This window comes from Siphateles boraxobius, unplaced genomic scaffold, assembly GCF_051911475.1.
Source record: "Siphateles boraxobius isolate OS27281-9 unplaced genomic scaffold, OSU_SipBor_1 9, whole genome shotgun sequence".
In the NCBI taxonomy this organism is placed as follows: domain Eukaryota; kingdom Metazoa; phylum Chordata; class Actinopteri; order Cypriniformes; family Leuciscidae; genus Siphateles; species Siphateles boraxobius.
In genome coordinates, this window is record NW_027509219.1 from 12,542,199 (window position 1) to 12,563,398 (window position 21,200).

Genomic DNA, 21,200 nt, shown 5'->3' on the forward strand with positions numbered 1-21,200 from the left:
AGATAGTGTTAAAAACCGTTAAGGGTGGTTGGGGAAGTTTTAATGCTGTTTTGGTGAGCTGAATCTGGGAAATGATTAGTATGACTCAACCTGGAATGAAACTTACATTTTATTTCTATGGTCCACAAGACATTCTAATACGTAACTTTGAAACAACATGTCAGCTGTCGAATAAAGTGTTACCAAAAATATAATGGAATTCATTCATTTATTCATGCTTGGAATGTAAATGCAACATCACCATAATGTGTGTAAATATATACATGACATTACTGTAACACAGATGCAGTGAATCTTTCTACATCATTTCCTGCTCCTGTTCACACTGCAGTCATAGAATACTGTTGTCATTTTCTGTAATCAATTGTAGAACCACTACTGTAAAAAATTACTGTGAAAGTACGGCGACAAGTAGCCAGGAATAAAATGTAAATTCAAATGAAAGTACGGAAACTAGTGGCCAGAAATAAAGTGTACATTCACCCTCATTCTTTTTCTTCGTGGAACATCTCCCACAAGTCTGAGCTCATATTTTATTTATTTTAAATTACAACAACCAACACACGGCACTACTGAGGGAGGGTGTGTGTGTCTGTGAATCACACTGAGAATGGAAATGATGCTTCTTAATCAATACGGCATATCAAATGCGATGCATCATAAGAATGCAGACTTTTTGCTATTGCTCAATAACACCCCCATATGATAACCCAAAATGCCAGTGGTCAACCGAACCAAAATGACATCATTATGCCTCATAAAGTATTATTCTTAACTGTCATCTTCAGTTAAGATTGACTTACCGTTTTTAAATGTGGGGTGCCAGAAATCTGTGTGTATAATTATATTCAATATTAGTGTATGTATATTATTATTAGTATTATTATATATAATATAGGCCTAGTAATTATATTATTTTTGAAACTCAATTCTTTTTTTAATGTTCCTCAGACCCTCATTATTGAAGCTTTAACTGCATGATTTATCATGTGACAAGGATTTTAGTTATTCTGTTTTGGGTCAGTGTGAAAACTACAATAACACTCTGCAATAAGGTCCCATTAGTTAACATTAGTTAAAGCATTTACTACCTTTAAGTAACAATAACAAATACACATGTTGCATTTAATTGTCTTTGTTGACGTTAGATAATAAAAATACAACTGTTCATTGTTAGCTAACTCAGTTACATTAAATAATATACAACTTTTGAATTTAATGATGTATTGGTAAATGTTAAAACTAACAACCACTAAGACTAATAAATAAGTAGTTTGTGTCAGTTCATGTAAATTTATGTAGTTAACTAATGTTAACAATTGAAACCTTATTATAAAGTGTTACCATCAAAACAAAGGATAAACCAATGGCAAAAGTGGGTCATAGATTTTTATCAGTCATTTTATTAACTGCATTTTTTATATTTTTTATATCCAGGCCCCCAGAGACCCCAAACTAATGTGATGTTTGAAAGAGGTCATTATATATATATATATTTTAAGCTATTAAAATTACTCTCTGAAACCCAAACAGATCATAAGAAACATCAATGTTTTAATGAAAAGTTTTATTGAATTGATTAAAATATTATCTATTATATTATGACCAAAATATACAGAATTTCACAATATAATAATATTCCACTGCCTGTTTAAAATAAGCAACTCAGCCTAAAATCACAAAGCAAAACTAAAAGCACTGTTGTCAAAGGAAGAAGAGGAGGATCCTCCCATGCACTGAGTGTGTAAAGAGCAGCTGAGTTTAGCTCTGTCCTCCTTTCTCATTCACTCCCTCAGTCTTGAATTTCCCTTCATTCACTCTGTTCTCCCCCGTCTTTTTCCCCTACAATTTCTCCCACAGCCGTGACCACTCTTCCATCCCACACTCCTCTTCCTGTTAAGTTTAAGAATTTGAAGTTTTGTGTTCATGCTTGCCTCATTTTAATAGCTGTCAGTGCATGTCTTTGCTCGTCTAAATAAGAATTTAATGAGGACTCACGTCACAATAGATATGTGATCAACTGCTAATGTTGTAACTATAGAGCAGTAAATTCAGTGTGTTAATTTTCTGCTGTTAATTATGTAAAAAATGTGTTAAAATGAACACAATCTTGCCTTTTTGCCTGCATCTAAATATACTGTATAAGGGATTGTCTTGCAGTTAGTCACATGCCATGTTCTTGTTCATGTTGTTTTTGCTGCTACTACAGACAATCTGTCTAGCCAGACCACAATAACTCATTCTGCTCAGAATGAGTAAACAGCCGTTCACTCTGGTGTTCAAAAACATCCTTCATAAGCTGCAACTGAATCTCGATCAGGCTCAATAAACTCAGAAGCTAAATTAATCGCTGTGACCTATAATATGGAAATAAACTATATATAAAAAGTCTACACGCCCTAGTTCAAACAGCTGGTTTTTGTGATGTTAAAAATGAAACATAGATAACTTATATCAGATCGTTTGCACCTTTAATGTAAAAATTACGACCTGTGCAATGCCACCGAAAACCACAGTGACAAATTTCACAGAAAAATGATAAAAATACAAACGTAAAATAACCTGAGTGTGCATCAACCTTAAATAAGACTGCACCCTTTGAATTCATCTGTCTGTCTGTCTCATTCCTGCATGCCAGTCTTTTTTATTTCTCATCATATACATTCAATGAATCTAGTATAGACACCTGCTGCATTGTGTGTGTGTGTGTGTGTGTGTGTGTGTGTGTGTCATTCATGTGCCAGTGGCTTTGTGAGGGTGTCAGGATGAGGGTGTTGAGCTTCAGTTATTGTTGCAAGGCTGGTGTTGTGGTCTGAGGTTAGTTAAACGAGCCATGCAGTGTCACAACTTCCTGTCTAAGGAAGAAATAAATTAGAAAAAAATAAAAACCTGTCCTTTGTTGCTATAGAAAAAGAAAACAGGGCCTGTTTATTGTCAGAAACTAATTTAACAGTGGAAAATGGATATAAGTGACGACTGTTTTTAAGAGTATAATTAATTAAATTATAATTTGAATTTACTAAAAGATAAAACAAAATGATAAATTTAAATATTTCATACTTTAACCCTGCATTAATGTTTCACCAATCATTATTACATATTGGGGTTTTTAGAAACCCGAATCTATTTCTAACACGTATGGATCTCTACCTGTCGTGATACTATAAAACACTCCTGATATTACAGTAACAATTACAGAAAAATAAAATAAAGCATATTTTGTTACCTTAGCTTGGAAGGGTTCAGTTTGAGCAGATGTTTTATACCATCATCATGAATGTCATCATCAAAGCTCATCTCCCAGTACATTCAGCATCTGGCTCATATTCACAATCTCAAAACATATTCTCAAAACTATCATTTTCAACATCTTCAAAATCAATATTTTGAACGCTGACAGCTTCTTCACCAGATCCACCATTAAGTGACAGTGACACTATATTGTAGTTTCTTACAATATAGTGTTGTACTATTGTAATTTCTTACAAAAAAAAATGAATGGAAAAACAGAAATTCTTTTATATTCTTTTTTCTTGTAATATTGTTTATAATGAATTGATTGAGGATTACTAAGAAGGTTGATGTCTAACTTTAAAAAAATGAATGATGAGGAGGGTAGGGAATGACGTCCCGGGTCACTAAAGACCCAAGGTATATGTTTAAAAGTTCATAATTGGTGCAGATGTATATATTATTAATCCTTATATATACAAAACCCTTACTGTATATATACGCATATATATATAACAGTAAAAAAAACTATATTATAGCCTATATTGTATAGCCTATATTATTAACCCTTATTAATGTACACCCATATACTTTATGTGTTTATATATATATATATATATATATATATATATATATATTACAGTAAAAAAAACTAACAATTTATTTAAATAGTGATCTTGTTGACCACCTTTCTTATGTAGCCTACTTACATATTTTTATGTAGAAAAAAAAGAATAATACTAATAACTACGTCGTGATCACACATTGCAAATGTCTTAAGGGACACACCCTCTATGTTTAATCCAGCTGTCTGCTGCCGTCTGATTTATACAGGAAGTTCATGAGTAATCCGGTAAAAATCAATACTTATACATAATTTCAACTCTATGCACATTTTGTTCTATCTAGAGAAAACAACCAACCACTTCAAGTAAGAAAGCTTTAGGAATAAATAAGCTAGTTTGCTGCGTAAAAAAAAAGGTTTTGAAAGAACTATCCAACTTGTGTTTACTTTTGCAGCACTTCCTGCCTCCCATGATGTCACTTGTCTCTGTAAAACAATAGGAAAATGTAGAAAGACTTACATAAACAATAACTGAAAGCATCAAAGCCAGTCATGTAAAATCACAACTGAGCAGAACTTTCAGAACAGATAATTTCCTATGACTTTCCCCAGAATCCCCAGTGACATGATAATAATAAGATAGTACAAACATTAACATCATGATTTTCTGTAGAGACACTTTGTAACAATGTGTACTGTGTAAAGTGTTATACTGTACAAATAAAGTTGACTTGATACGACCAATGTTATTTTTCTAAAGCACACAATAGGAGAATTCCATCAACCAATTCATTTCGAACAACATTTGTAACTAAAAGAACTGAAAAATAGTCCCATCAGAACTCATATGTAAAGAAGGCATTCTAAACAGGAAGTCTGAAAGTCTCTCGGTTACCAAAGGGGAACTTCCTATGAAAACAAGCATTTCAGAGTTTTCAGCGTACACTCCTCTGGTCAGAAGAGGGGATAATCCCCGGGATTAACCAGTTGGCAGGGGAATATTAATTCTAGAAAATATTGTAATCCAAGAGATTTAGCTCTCCCACTTTATCTTTCATTCCTCCCACGTCTGCCCAACCAAAACGTGTAATTCATTCAACTAAAACGTGTCTTCCTTTTTTTTTTAAATAGGCTACCAGTGAATGGATCTGTTTTCATTTACGTGTGCATGTGAACTCAGTCTGTAACTGCATTACAAAGGACAGCACCTGGTGGACAGATAATAATGCAAATGGCATTAACCACTGAGATAAACCCAAAATAATTTACCCATGAAAATCTACCTTCAGAGCTTGTCCCTGAGTATGTCACATGACTTCATGTCAAATCATGATGTCACCATTTTCTGTATAAGCTTTTGGCAAGTTGAAGGCCTACTTCTTTTTTTCTTCTTTAAGTTTTGCACCTTAAAATAGCCAACTTTCACATATATATATATATATATATATATACTGAACAAAATTATAAACACATCTCTTTTGTTTTTGCCTCCATTTTTCTGCTGAACTCAAAGATCTAAGACTTTTTCTATGTACTTAAAAAGCCAATTTCTCTCAAATATTGTTCACAAATCTGTCTAATTCTGTGTTATTGAGCACTTCTCCTTTGCCGAGATAATCCATCCACCTCGCAGTTGTGGCATATCAAGATACTGATTAGACAGCATGATTATTGCACAGGTGTGTGACTTAGACTGGCCACATTACAGGCCACTATGAAATGTGCAGTTTTATCATACCGCACAATGCCACAGATGTTGCAAGTTTTGATGGAGCATGCCATTGACATGCTGACTGCAGGAATGTCCACCAGAGCTGTTCCCCATGAATTGAATGTTCATTTCTCTACCATAAGCCGTCTCCAATGGCTTTTCAGAGAATTTGGCAGTACATCCAACCGGCCTCAAACCGCAGACCACGTGTAACCACACCAGCCCAGGACCTCCACAACCAGCATCTCCACCTCCAAGATCGTCTGAGTCCAGCCTTCCGGACATCTGCTGCAACAATCGGTTTGCATAACCAAAGAATTTCTGCACAAACTGTCAGAAACCGTCTCAGAGAAGCTCATCTACATGCTCGTCGTCCTCATCGGAGTCACGACCTGACTGCATTTCATCGTCGTAACCGACTTGAGTGGGCAAATGCTCACATTCAATGGCGTCTGGCACTTTGGAGAGGTGTTCTCTTCACGGATGAATTGTGGTTTTCACTGTACTGGGCAGATGGCAGACAGCATGTATGGCATCGTGTGGGTGAGCGGTTTGCTGATGTCAATGTTGTGGATCGAGTGGCCCATGGTGGCGGTGGGGTTATGGTATGGCCCGGCATATGTTATGGACAATGAACATAGGTGCATTTTATTGATGGCATTTTGAATGCACAGAGATACTGTGACACTGTGATCCTGAGGCCCATTATTGTGCCATTCATCCACGACCATCACCTCATGTTGCAGCATGATAATGCACGGCCCCATGTTGCAAGGATCTGTACGCAATTCCTGGAAGCTGAAAACATCCCAGTTCTTGCATACTCACCGGACATGTCACCCATTGAGCATGTTTGGGATGCTCTGGATTGGCATATATGACAGCGTGTTCCAGGTTCTGCCAATATCCAGCAACTTCGCACAGTCATGAAGAGGAGTGGACCAACATTCCACAGAGCACTATCAACAACCTGATCAACTCTATGCGAAGGAGATGTGTTGCATTGCGTGAGGCAAATGGTGATCACACCAGATACTGACTGGTTTTCGGAACCCCACAATACAGTAAAACTGCACATTTTAGACTGGCCTTTTATTGTGGCCAGCCTAAGACAAACCTGTGTAATAATCATGCTGTCTAATCAGTATCTCGATATGCCACACCTGTGAGGTGGATGGATTATCTCGGCAAAAGAGAAGTCCTCACTAACACAGATTTAGACAGATTTGTGAACAATATTTGAGAGAAATTGTCCTTTTGTGTACATAGAAAAAGTCTTAGATCTTTGAGTTCAGCTCATGAAAAATAGGGGCCAAAACAAAAGTGTTGCGTTTATAATTTTGTTATGGCCTACAACAGCAGAAGACACACACCGGGTGGCACTTCTGTCAGCTAAGAACAGGAAACTGAGGCTACAGTTCATACGGGCTCACCTAAATTGTTCAATAGAAGATTAGTATAATGTTGTCTGATCTAATGAGTCTCGATTTCTGCTGCGACATTGAGCTCAGAATTTGGCATAAACAACATGAAAACATGGATCCATCCTGCCTTACATTAATGGTTTGGGCTGGTGGTGGTGGTGTAATGTGTGGGGGATATTTTCTTGGCACACTTTGGGCCCTTTAGTACCAATTGATCATTGTTTAAACAACATTTGATCAAAAATACAGTAAAAACAGTAATAATGTGAAATATTTTTACAATTAAAAATACAGGGCTTTACAAACTGTGAACATTTGTTTTGCCATTTCTCCCTTATCCTTTCATTCAAAATATTGTCAAAAATCTAACCTTTAATTAAAGTAAAATAGTGGAAGAAAAATTCTTATCATAAAAAAGGGGCTCAGGGGATTGCTATGTACATGGCAAAACCTTCATTTTGTGGTCAGTGAACTGTTCTGTCATTTATTTTAAGATGTGCTTTGGATTATTGTCTTGCTGGAAGATTTAAACACAAGTCTATGCTACTGTGAGTCCTAAAAAGTTGTCCAGGGTCTTCAGAAGAAAATTAGCCCCACAGCATTAAAGATCCACCACCATACTTCACAGTGGGGATGAGGTACTTTTCTACATTGCTATGTTTCTGTACATGCCAAAACCACCCTGGTGTTTTTCCAAAAAGCTTTATTTAAAACCAAGTCCCAGTTCCAGTAACGTCAGGCATAACTGAGATTGCTATTTGAAGCATAGACTGTAAAAAAAGATGGGCGACGCCCCTTCGCTCTCTTCCATTGGCGAGAAGTGAAGCCACCAGTGTCCCGATATGGCGCTGACATATTGGTACTTAAAAGACAAGTTCGGTATTTTACACTTAAAGCCCTGTTTTAAGATCGTTTCTGATGAAATAGAACGGTTAAGATTGAAATTTGGACAAATGCTGCTGTCCCGAGAATTTTCGGTTTCTGTATTAGCTACCCCCCACCTCCACAATGGTTTCATAGGGGCACTGGAACAATCATTCATAAAACGCATTAAACTTTAGTTTACAAAGACGTGAAACTCACCGAGTGGTCTGGGGTGTTCACTGATATGCTCACACAAAAATCGCTGCAAAAGATGCTTTCCAACAGGTTTTATCGTAGTTTTTGTCCAACTCCATTGACTTGTATTGGATGTTCTGTGAGGTACGTTATTACTCCGCCGCCGGAAACGGAAATGGGGTTGTTTGTATTCTTTCTGTTGTCTTATGCAGTCGCGGTATCATAGGCAACGCTATCCAAAGATTGGCAAAGGTGCATTATCGCCACCAACTGGGCTGGAGTGTCTATTATTCAAGCTCTCAACGGAAAAATGTCTGGTTGTGAGGCGTTTGGAAAAATAGGTCCACAGTTTTACAACGAATGGTAAAACACCTGTTGGAAAGCATCTTTTGCAGTGATTTTTGTGTGAGCATGTCAGTGAACACCCCAGACCACTCGGTGAGTTTCACGTCTTTGTAAACTAAAGTTTAATGCGTTTTATGAATGATTCTTCCAGTGCCCCTATGATCCTTGTGGAGGTGGGGACAGCAGCATTTGTCCAAATTTCAATCTTAACCGTTCTATTTCATCAGAAACGATCTTAAAACAGGGCTTTAAGTGTAAAATACTGAACTTATCCTTTAAGTCTGCGCAGTAGCGATCTCGGGACCAGACCGGTGCAGTAGTGAGCAGGAAGTAAAGTCACGAAATCAAGGCCCTGCCCTCACTCTCGCTGAATCAATTGCAATAACGACGTCACAGCACCGTTTTTATAGCATCAAATAACTAACTAAAAACAAACTTATTTCAAAAACAAACACTTGAAAATACATCAGCGTGATAAAATCTACAGTAAATGACAGAAACTATCTTTGGAAAAAAGATATGTGAAGTGTAATTTAATTGTTTAGTTGGTCTCACGTCCAGTTGAATAACATGGGGAGGCGGGGTTTATGAGAAATACTAGGACCGGTCACCGGGGGGCGATCGAGACGCTTTGGCTTCACTTTTCAGGGCTTGTGCGGCACGCTTGGTTTGAAGTCACCAAAGGCTTTTTTTATTATATGTTGTGGTCACATAGCTGAGGTCATTCTCAAACAACTTTGATCCTTACAGTTTGTTCGGTGACTCATACAATCCTCCTCAGTGCATGTGGGGCCAATATAGACACATGTCTTCTTCCAGGGTGATTGTGACCATTTCCAGTTGATTTAAACTTCTTAATTATTGCCCAGATAGTGGAAATGAGTATTCCAACAATTCAACTATTGTCTTATAACCATTTCATGATTTGTGTAGCTCAACAACCTTTTCTCACACATCATTACTGTATTCTCAGGTCTTTTGTGATGGATGACTATGATGGATGGATGTGTCACATCATATTTATAACCCAGTGACACAGGAAGTCATGATTTATCACTTATGTGTTCCTGAACTTAAAAACCTACCATATGAATGGAAATATACTTCAGTTAGATTTGTATGCATTAGAATGTGTAGGGGTGCCAATAATTGTGGAATACATACTTCAGAAAATATATTTTTGTTCCCTTTCAAGGGAACTCGTGCTAAGTTGGCAGTTACACAAAACTAGGCCAAAATGAAGCCATGTGTGAAAAACTAAGTACACCCCATGAGTCAATAGCTTGTAGAAGCACCTTTAGTTATAATAATAAATAATAATAAAGCACCTTTTATTATTTTCTATATGACTATCAGTCTCTCACATCGTTGTGGAAGAACTTTGGGCCCCTCTTCTTTACAGTGTTGCTTCAGTTCATTGAGGTTTGAGGGCATCTGTTTATGCACGGATTATGCCCAATTGCCTTTCACACCTTGGTGATGTGAAAGAAGCCTGAGGTCTTCTCCCAGGGACCCATGTGGAGTGCCTTGTCATCGCAAGATGCTTACAACAGACACTTTCCTCACAGGCTGGGGAGAGATCCTAGAGGGTCACTCGACATAAGGTCTGTAGGAGTCATCATCTCTCGTTGCACATAAATTGCCTGGAGATGATGAGTCGATGGCTGTTATGGCTGTTGAACATTTCCCTCCAGATCTCAGGGGCCATCATGTGCTTGTTTGTACAGACAACACATCGGAGGTCACCTACATAAATTATCAGCAGGGTCTGTGGTCGCGCCCCCATCCAGCCCCACTGAATGCCATGGTGCAGACATGGCCGAGGCTGCGTCTTATATGCCTTTACTACACCCTAGACCAGGGTATGTACCTATGGTCTCCACTTATGTGGCGCGAACATTAGTGGTGTAGGCCTTTTGCTCTCCTCCCTTTCAGACTTCGGACCAGGATAAGCTAGACTTGCTATGCCAAGTCAGGGCATTGGATGCTTATAGAATGGCGGCTCCCAAAGCCTTGTTGTTAGGGGTATCCCTACAAGAAGTTTGTGATGTGGCGAGCTGGTCCTCTCCTCTCACATTTGTGAGGTTTTACGACTTAGACTTCGACTCCACACCGGGATCCCGGGTGCTTACGTCCTAGATTGTGCACGCTAGAATTCACACTAGACAGGCACTTGTCAGTTTGATGGAGTGGGTGTTCCATAGCATTGTAACTTCAGACACAGTGCGAGTTCTCTTGAAAAAGAACGTCTCAGGTTGTGACTGTAAATAGGTTCTCTGAAAAGGGAACAAGACGCTGCGTTCGCCCTACCATACTTCCTGCATACCGACTTGCTTTGGCCAATCAGAAGCTGACATTGTTTGGTCCTGGTGCGCTTTATAGCTTCCTGGTCATGAAGTCACACTATAAAGGATGGCGTCCTTTCAATTTCTAGTCCATTCAATTGGACTGATTACACACGTGCTTCAAGGCGCAAACACGCAGAGGCGTTCCCATAGCGTTACTTTCGATGCAGCACCTCGTTCCCTTTTTAGGAAACGGCGTTAACAGTCGTAATCGGAGATGTTTTAATGATAAAAATGTTTACTTTTTGAAAATTTACAACTATTTGATTTTAATTAAAGGTAAGATTTTATTTGAATATTTTGAATGAAAGACTAATTAAATTGAATAAACTTTTAGCAAAAACAAATGTTCTCAAGACAGTTTTGTTCCTATTTACAAAGGGTGACAACATTTTTGGCAAATGTATTCCTGTAATGACGAAGAAATCATTATTCCAGTCTTCAGTGTCACAAGATCCCTCAGAAATCATTTTATGATGCTAATTTGCTGCTTAAAATAACCACCTGTTATTATTATTATAAGTAGTAATAAAATTAGGATCACTTTTGTGAAAACTGTGATACATTTCTTTTCAGAACTCTTTGATGAATAGAAAGTTCTTTTAAATGTATTTGAATTAGAAAACTTTGTTACATTATAAATGGTTTTACGGTTACTTTTGATACATTTAATGAATCCTTGCTCAATAAAGGTATTCATTTCTTTGAAGAAAATCTAAATGACTCCACACCCATACTCTTTTGGGAATGTATAGTCATTTATTCATTCATCTCTTTGATCACATCCCTCATTCTGTCACAGACACCAGCTCAATGTTCTCTCCATCCTCACCCTCTCCTCCTCTCCTGCTGTCTCTCTCCTCCTTCTGGCGCTTCATGGTCACTCTGTCAGAGGGACACAAAGCAACATGACAGAATGGATATAGTGTGCTTTCTTCCTAATCTTGTCTCTCTGAACAAAATCAGCAGGATGCCATGACAGATCACCCACTGTCATTCTTTTTTCCTCCCCATTCTCACTTCCTGCATGTACAACCCTAATCCAGTTCAGTTCATGTCCCTTGCAGAATCTGCAAGACGTTTATCAGTTTTTTTTTTTTTTTTAAATATACACATGAATTTTAAAAGAGGAAATAGTAAAAGGAGCTTTTACAGTAATTTTGTAGGAATTTGATGAAAAATGAAATTTTGCGGATGTTTAAACATGCTAAAATAAGTACATAATATTCCAATTTAAGTAAAAAAAAATACAGAATTAAGTCAGGTCAAGTCACCTTTATATAGCGCTTTTTACAATACAGATTGTTTCAAAGCAGCTTTAAATGATAACAGGAAAATAATGCAACAAAGTTTGTTTCTAGAAGAAAATAGCGTCATAGTTCAGTAAGTTCAGTGATGTTACGTTTTTGTTGTAAAAAAAAGTTATTCTTTTAGTTCATTTATATACATAGCCGCTCAGGAGAAAACTGTGATGTCATCGCAAATGCATCAATTAGCATTTCATTTTAAATTTTCAGTTTTAGTATTAATAATTTTGTTAATTGCTTTTGTCATTTGAATATATTTTTTTATTTCTACATTTTATTTATGTTTTGTAATTTTAGTAGCCTATACTTCTACTTATTTTATTTTAGCTAGTTGCTAAAGCAACATTTTCATTAGTTTTTCCACTTATATTTATATCTTTATACTAACTTACTAGCTTTAGTTAACAGTAACAACACTGGCCACAATATTTTATAAACCAATTCTGTGGGAACCTGCTGATTTCCGTGGGTGCAGATTCCACGTGGGCCTGATTATATCGAACCAAAATATGAAAGTTTAATGCAGACATAATGTCGCTTAATGAAATCAAATTTGACAGCTACTGTAGTAAAATACTGCTTAATACTGCTACTATACAGTAATAGCTACATATACAAAAAAATATGTAGCAACACACATATTTAACAACCATCTGTAAGGTCATCCAAAAGTGTTTTGTGAAGCAAATGTTTTTCTATGAAATGTCTCTCAGAAGTGTTGCTCTGATCAGTAATTGATTAACCATTTAATTACTCATTCTATCTCTCTTAAAGTATATTACATAGCCCTTTTATAATATGCCCAAACTGCTGTGCATCAAACCTAATCCTGTTGTTATTATGACATACCTGAGGTACACTATGATGACAAGGCTGCCTGTGATGCTGAGTACAGTGAGTAAAATCAATATAATGAGGAAACTGCTCTTGTGAGGACGAGGTGTGGCGTCATAACCCGAGGGCAGGGACGGCAACATCACAATCAGTCTGGGGGTTGCAGATGGCAGTGGGTTGACTGAGGGAAGGAGATAAGAGGAGGTCAAAAAAAATGTATACTAACTCGACCACAATGAGTTGTCACATTCAAAACAAAGCATTATAAACCCGGCCTACCTTTCAGATTAAAATAAATGCGGGACAGCACAGTACCCTTTTGATCCTGTAGGAGGCAGCGGTACATGCCTTCCTCACTGGTTGTCAGCTGATTGAGTACAATTTTAGACTCCTCTGTCACCACCAGCACTTCATAATCCCCATCACGTGACAACTTTCAAAGAATAATAAACAAAGTCATTTTAGTACATTTGAATTAATAATTCAAATCACAATCAGTATCTGGTTTGTGGATCTCTGGAAAGATAAATACTGTAACAAACTGTAACATATCAACCTAAAAGATAAACATTTAAAGTAAGCTAGTTGCTAGACCACTATTGAAGCTACTTAAAGGGACATTACCTTCTTAAACATTACTGTAAAGTTATATATAATTACATGGTATAACCAGTACTTGTTAGAAATAGCCGTTTTTAACTGGAAAGCTGAGCTGCTGTTGTGCTAAATTTAGTCAAGTTAGCATCACTTTTTTTAGCAAGTTACTCCCCAACATTCACTTATGAAAAAAGTAGTACACTTAATTGTATGGAGTGTACTTCAAATATTGAAAGTAATTTTTAAACCGTACTTGCTTATAATATTATTAACATAAAAGTGTACTTCATCGACATTAAAAGTAGGCCTACATTTGAAATCATTGTTTTAAAAATATTTTGTTGCGCTTTAATAGGTGGTGGTTGTGGAGGTTCCCCTTTCTATGTAAAGCGCTTTGAGTGCCGACAAAAGCGCTGTATAAATGTAATGAATTATTATTATTAATAGTAAAGTACACTTATTTTGATATGTTGACTAACATACTAAAGCACATGTAAAGTATTAGTATATATGTTAATATATATGCAACGTACTAAATTGCAACTTAATCATTACACTCACAATGTACTCAGTATACAGTGCGGATCGGGCCAAATTTTTTTGTCCGAGCCCGGCCCGCGTCCGACAGAGCAGTAACCGAACCCGACCCGAGCCCGAAAGGCATAAAGATATTTATGTCCGATCCTGACCCGAGACCGACAGTTAAAATCCCATTTTTTTTTCTCATACTAATGACACATGTGCATTTGTTTGTGTGGAAAGCCTGCTTTTATTAAGCAACTGTAGGAAGACATTCGGAAATGTCAGCAGGATGAGTGCATCAGGAGAAACAAGCGCACTTAACGCAGGCGCGCATGCACGTGTTTCGTTGTCACGGCTACATAAACAAATTTCCGCACACAGGAAGACAGATGTTATGGTAATATTTTACATGTATTTTAATCACAAAAACGAACGTTTGCATCACGTGAAAGCATCAGGCACATTGGCTACCAACATAATAAGCTGTTTTAAATTTAAAATGATCAATGCCATATCGCGCTGATGTGACCGAGCCCGACCCGAACCCGAACATAATTTCTAAATATCTGTCCGAACCCGGCCCGGCCCGTCGGGTACCGACGGGTCCCGTCGGGCTCGGGTCGGGTATCCATCCTCTAACTCAGTACAATGTACTCAAAATGAAGGATTTTTTTCATATTGATTTTTCGCAGGTGTTTTACCCGTATTTTGAACTCTCCGTTACGTTGTGTTTCAACTGACCTAAAATTTTCAATAGAAATGGCATATTTCAATATAAATAGTATATTTTATTTGCCAGAAATGCTTGTCAGTAAATTCGGCATACATCTTTAACCATATTTCAAAGACAACAGAACTAACTATGAACTTACATTTAAAGATATACTCAAGTCCTAATTAAGTGGGTCAAAGAAGTTCAACTAATTGCATTTATTATAAACATAAACTATAATACATTTCCACTTAATTGCAAATAACATGCAATTGAGTGTCCAAAAACATGATATTCAGTTTGCACTTAAAGGTGCTCTAAGCGATGTTGGGTGACGTCACTTCTTATTGACGTTCGAAGTATTGTCGAACAAAACGGAGGCTAGCTAGACCCTCCTCATCCGTGCACTAACTCCCCCAAATCCGTCTTGTCGGTTATTGGCTGGAACAGTTTGTTATGGTTCGTGGTGCGGGTTAGCAGAGTTGTTTTTGTTGCCGCTTGTGGAGTCTGGGGTGTCTGCAAAGACCGTTTTTTTTTTACACTGTGTTCAGGGGACAGGCAGCTACAATAGCGGATAGTGAGGAGATGTTTCCTGTATGGGACAAAAAATGTTTTGGCCTAAAAAACGTGTGACATTGCTTGGAGCACCTTTATTATTTCCGTAATAAGTTTATATAACAAGTATGTTAAAGAGCACATGTATGCAACATAATTCAAAATGGCTTCAAGATTATTTGAAACATGCAAATGCATTCAAATGTGTGTGTGTCTGTGTGCATGTACATTCTTTTCATCAGGATGCCAGGAGTAATGGTACTCGGTCTGTCCAATGACAAGAGCGTGCCAAGGCAGGAAACAGTCCAGCACCACCTCCTCGCCTTCATCTGCCTTAAGATGATTCTCTGATAGAAACAGAAGGAGAGAAAGACAAAAGAGATGTGTTGATATAGTCCATTAAAGCCACTCAGGTGTGTATATCCGTGGGTGTTTGTCTCACCTCCACAGTCTAGAGGCGGAGTGGCTGACAGACATGTAAAGAGGCTGTACTGACAGGAAGTGCAGTTCATCACTCTCTGATACAACAGCCCTGTAAGAAACAATCATCCGCACCCACACACACACAGCGAGCAATATAATATACATGTATCATCACACTCCATTATACTCAGTGTCCTGTAACACATACAGTACACAACCAGTCAAAGATTTGAACACACTTGACTGAATTTATGTCTCTCAGGAAAATCATTTTGATCTAAAAGCTTAAAGAGGACCTTTTAAGCCATTTTACAAAGTCTTGATTTTGTTTTTGGGGTCTACTAGAATAGGTTTTCATGGTTGACTGTTCAAAAAACACATTATTTTCACATATTTTACATTGTTGTAGCACTGTCTGTCAGAAACACTTTGTTTAGTTCTGGTCTCTATGAAGCCCCTCCTTCTGAAAAGTGCAATGTGCTCAGATTGGTTGGCTGGACAAGAGTGTTGTGATTGGTCAACCGTTTCGAGAAATTTCTGAAATGTCACTTGGCCACTAATATAACCGTTTCAACACACTACTAATGCAACCAGACCTCGACCCCTTTTTTACTTGTGCCTTAGCCGGGACTTATTTAAATCTTGTGACATGTACGTTTCCGGAAGAAAACTAAAGACTACAATCGAAGCGCTTCAGGGACAAACAGTGCTCACTAATATATAGAATAACTCCTTTTGGAGTGTCATTTTTCGAGCTCAAACAGCAAAATTACACACTAAAGAAAGTTGAAAATGTATGGGGAAAAAGCATAATAGGTCCACTTTAAGCTTAAATACATGAAGAGCTGTTTTCAGTGTGAAGATCTGTAATCCAGGCGGAGGGTGGCTTTGTTTTTGTTTTCCACATAATTCCCATGCTTTCATTTCTGTAATTCATTTCACATTCATTATTAGGGGCCAAGCACCGAAGGTGCAGATGTACCTATTGAAACCGTTGGCGTTCCTATTATTCTTCTTCTTCCGTATGGAAGTCAATGGCAGCCCATAGAACCGTTTGCGGGAAAATTATGAAATTTGGCACACTGAGAGAGGACAGTCTGAATAAATTTGGAGTCTCTAACTCAATCGCTCTAGCGCCAGCAACTGTCCAAAGTTTCACTCATGTTTATGCTAATAACTTGTGAACCGTAAAGTCTAGAAACAAATCTTGTTTCCCCAGATTCCTTAGCTCAAGCCAATTCGATTGCATCTTATGACGTCATTTTCTGTCTGGGGCTTGGCCGTGTATCGCTGCTTGCAGCTATATTTTTTATTATTATTATAAAATGCGAAAAAAAGTGATAATAAAGAAAGTGTGCACACAAAATTTTGACTGATTGTGTTAATATATAGGAAATATCCAACTTATTTTTCACTTAAGGGTGGGTGCAGCTATTTGTAAATTGTATGTGTCTGATTTTCGGTGTAACCTGCTTCCAGTTATTTTTAACTGTACAAAAAAGCTCCTTAATGCTGCTTGATATTACAAACTGGTATTTCTTACCCTATTATTTTAATATAGTGGCTTAATTATAAATACCCAGAATTATAATAAACCGGAAGTCTCGCACATTCACAGAAAATAGTTTACTTCCGCGCTGAAAAATAAGGTGGATAGAAATCTCAAATTGGTACTTACCGCATTTATTTGGACATAGACCTTTGGAAAATAATAATGATAAAACATAATTAGTGAGAATTAGGAGTTCTGAAACATCATTGCTATTTAAAAACATTTACAGTATGCCCATTGCCTATACCTCCTTACCTTGGTTAACAAAAATCTCCAAATGTTTCTGAAGGATTCTCTTTCCTTTCTCCACTATAGTAATCATATCCCACTGAACAGAACCTACAAAAGAATAACACAGTGATTTTTTTCATGGTTTCAGATGTAAAGCATCTTCATTTTTCATATGTTTTGCTCTAACATGAAAATGTTGATATTTTTGGAAGTACATAATCTGCATCCAGAAGCTCTCACCTGTCCTGTCTTCTTTCCAGTGCCTCTTGAATTCACTTTGATATTCAGTCCGTGCACGATAGAGTGTTGTAGGATCTAAAGCAAATCAGATAGCACTCAACATCATCATTAATAAATATAACGTGAAGATATTGGTAATACATGCAAGATTTGCCAAATTTCTGCTTGCCTGTCAAAAGTTTGGACAAGCTTAATAATTTTTGCACCTTTTTCACAATTCTGGAATAATAGCAAACAAAACTATTTTATATTTGAGCTTCTTCAAGGTTGCCATCCTCTCAATGATTTCATGCATCCTTATTTCTTATTTTATCCAACAGTCTTATTTTAGTAAACTATATATATATATATATATATATATATATATACACACACACACACATTTTTTTAGACTTCTGCAGATATGAATGTGAAGTAACAATAAAACCTAATAAAATACGTATTCAGCATATAGGCTACAGTTATTAGAGGAAGTTATTGTTAATCTAAATGGGCTATTTCAAATACATTAAAAAAATTAAAAAAAAACAGAAATTAACAGAATCTCCTGATTAGCCTAGACCATTTCAAGATTTGAAATGGACCAAAACCTTGATTATACATGAGTTATACAGTTATACATGAATTTTGAACAATATCCGTTCTTGTCTTAGGACAACTTTGATTAACTTATTTGATCCACTTCAAATTTGACTACACACATACACATAGCTAGCTAGCAAATCTGTATGTGACTATATTTGAACACCATAAAAAAAAAAACATTTTACCTTCAGGGACCTAAAAAGTGTAAAATTATTAACCGCACGCATCTACGTTCATCTTAAATGACTAATACAGGTTTATGCATTATAAAAAACATTAAATTGCATTCACCTTCGATTTATTTGTGACAACATGAAGGGCTCAGATAGGGCATTTAAACCCTCGCGCACACCGTTACACAGCAACAAACTATAAGCACACACATTTGAGAACGTATGAAGTGAGTAACTTAACGTTAATGGCATAGCGATTAGTTTAACTTGTTACTAGCGTACATTTAGCACTGTAATATACATGCATGTTCCGTAAAACTGCTCTGAAACGACATGTATTTTGAATAGTAAATCAACTGAAGGCTGTGGCAAAATCCACAAAGGGACTGCTGGTAAAGCCACTCTTGGAGTAATACTTAAAACTCATTTATAGCCAACTACTTTACTAAATCTCCAACCCTCCATCCAAAACTGTAACACTCCATTTTTCCATACTGCCAACACTGCTCTAGTACCCTTAATGCAGGATGTGATTTGTCCTGTCCCATTAGATTTGCCCAATACTGCAGTTAACTGTTGTCTTCTTGATTCGATGGGCATGTCATCTACTTCTACTTGTTACGCGCCTGTTTTCTTTTACTGTCTATGGTTTTCAAAGATCTGAGATTTAAAAATGGCGCCACCGGAAATGTTTCAGGACCAAACATGCGCAGTAGCATTAAAACGCGTTTGTTATTGTTAACGTCCTTGAAATGGTCTAACAAGCAGTAGGCGTAACGTTACCTATGACACCCCGAAATGATGTGCTGGTCTCCCGATAGTTGACGTAAGCTTGATCAATGATTTGCTTCAGTTCAATCTGATCACGGACAGTGATTCCTTTAACGTTAACTGAGGACAGGAAATCCTCGTGCACATAACGAACCACCGGGTCACACTGCAGACAGGACCTTACACTGGGGCATGAAGCCAGAATCAAAAACCAGCCAAAAAGTAACGCAAACGTCATTTTGGAAAATATTGAACGTGAATATTTGGCATTATTTAACCCTTTCACACGTATGTTTAGTGTGAGATTTAAAGCGACCGTTATTTTAGGACGTGTCTGTCACGTGACACACCGCAGCACTGTATGGCAGATGTATCGCTTTTATTTAAGCTTATCTTCTTCTTTTTATTCAAAATATTCACAAACTTGTTGGCTTTGTCATCAACTACCTGATATTCCGATTCTCAAATACGTGTAAGTGTAGCAGGTATTGAGAAGAGACAATTATTTGTTATAATTGTTTATTTCAATGGTTCGAGGTCACCAACCTTTTCAAGCCTAATATCACATCCCAAGTCCAAATGTAAACCAAGAGATTACCACTTGCAAAAAATTATGTAAAAACAAGGCCACAATGTAGTTGTACTTTGACATTCTTTGTTGCCTGTTAGTCACTAGCAAAATATTGATTTAACGTTACCTCCATTCCGTTCATTGTTGTAGTATCAACATAAGACATTTAGCATTTACATTACTGTTAATCAGTCATCACTTGATTACACATTGTATTACCTTGTTATGATATATAGTGAACCCATACAATATGTGCCAAACATAATGTGCACATGAAGAGACAGTGCAGCATGACAGTAGCAACAGCTGAGAAGATTTGGGTCTGTGGTGACCAGGCCCACCTCACACACACTTCCTTCTCCCATTCCCTCTCTTTATTACTACAACACACACACTCATCCTACTCTACATCATTTCTCATCAAGATATGCTCAAGTCACAAAAATAAAACAATCTATTCTTGTGGAAAGGTTGCTTGGTAGCTAAATGTAGGTCTAGCAAGTCTTATATTTCTTTAATTCACACAGATCAAATACAAATATGCTGACTGAATAGATTGCTAGTTTATTTTCAGTAGCCAGCTAGCAGTTCTCTTGGCAGTTTGCTGATAATCCGTTGTCCGAAGTAAAATGCTCAAAACATCTCCTGAGAAAAATCACATGGTCAACCTAGTCTTGGTTATTTAATTTTGACATAAAAATAAAAAATAAAGTATTATTTTCCTTACCTTGTCATTCAAGGCCAGGGTACTTTTTGTACATTTTTGGAACTTTTGCGCGCTTCCACATCCCGCGCAACTACGGATCTCCCAGGAATATTCATTATATTGCTGCGTACATTTATCCGTGGCACAACACCTGTTGTGCCTTTGCCATCATTTCGTTAGTTTGCGTATCGTTAGCTTGAAGAGCTTGATGTGCGCGTACTAGTGTGAAGTGGCTGAGCTGGTTAAAGCGTAAAGTTTGTTTATACTCGACGTGTACGCAAAATTACGTCATTGTAACAGCGCGCGCGCCTCCGCATCCCTTAGACACAATTTACAGCATACTATAGGCTCACACATGGTGCATTTTAAATTAATAAATAATAATGAATAAAAAAAATTTTTTTTCTCTGATTTTGAAAACTCTTCGCGATCGACTTAAAATGCTTCCAAGAAAGACTTGTCGATCGCGATCGACGGGTTGGTGACTCCGGATGTAGTTTGTTATGGTGCAGTACCGAAAGACTCCAGCAGGGGGTGGGGCGAGCACGGAGAGTTATTATCAGGCGCACGGTCCCCTTCCCCCACTCATAATACAGAGATCGGGGGATAACGCAACAAGTGTCTGTCTATATTTTAATATTTCTATGTTCCCCTTTTCAGGTAAGCCCCTTAAATATCCTAATATTTGATGTTAATATGACTTTGTGTATATACCCGTACTGTGAAAAAGAGTTGAGATTG

The 21,200-nt window shown here is 37.3% G+C and overlaps 1 protein-coding gene across 2 annotated transcripts; it reads right to left on the bottom strand.

Annotated features, from left to right (window-relative positions):
* Positions 1–11,413: 11,413 nt before the first annotated feature.
* izumo1 (izumo sperm-oocyte fusion 1) lies at positions 11,414–19,467 on the bottom strand. 2 transcript variants are annotated; one of them, XM_077224263.1, is made up of 9 exons: positions 19,195–19,467; positions 17,654–17,728; positions 17,438–17,521; positions 17,309–17,329; positions 15,650–15,739; positions 15,436–15,554; positions 13,101–13,254; positions 12,837–13,002; positions 11,414–11,565 (listed from the first exon to the last, which is right to left on the bottom strand). In XM_077224263.1, exons 1-9 carry the CDS (start codon positions 19,418–19,420, stop codon positions 11,469–11,471), a joined length of 1,032 nt encoding a protein of 343 aa, XP_077080378.1. In that variant the 5' UTR covers positions 19,421–19,467; the 3' UTR covers positions 11,414–11,468. The 2 variants fall into 2 exon arrangements, with proteins under 2 accessions (XP_077080378.1, XP_077080379.1); XM_077224264.1 differs by lacking the exon at positions 19,195–19,467 and adding an exon at positions 18,927–19,082 and having other exon boundaries at positions 11,416–11,565.
* Positions 19,468–21,200: the final 1,733 nt, after the last annotated feature.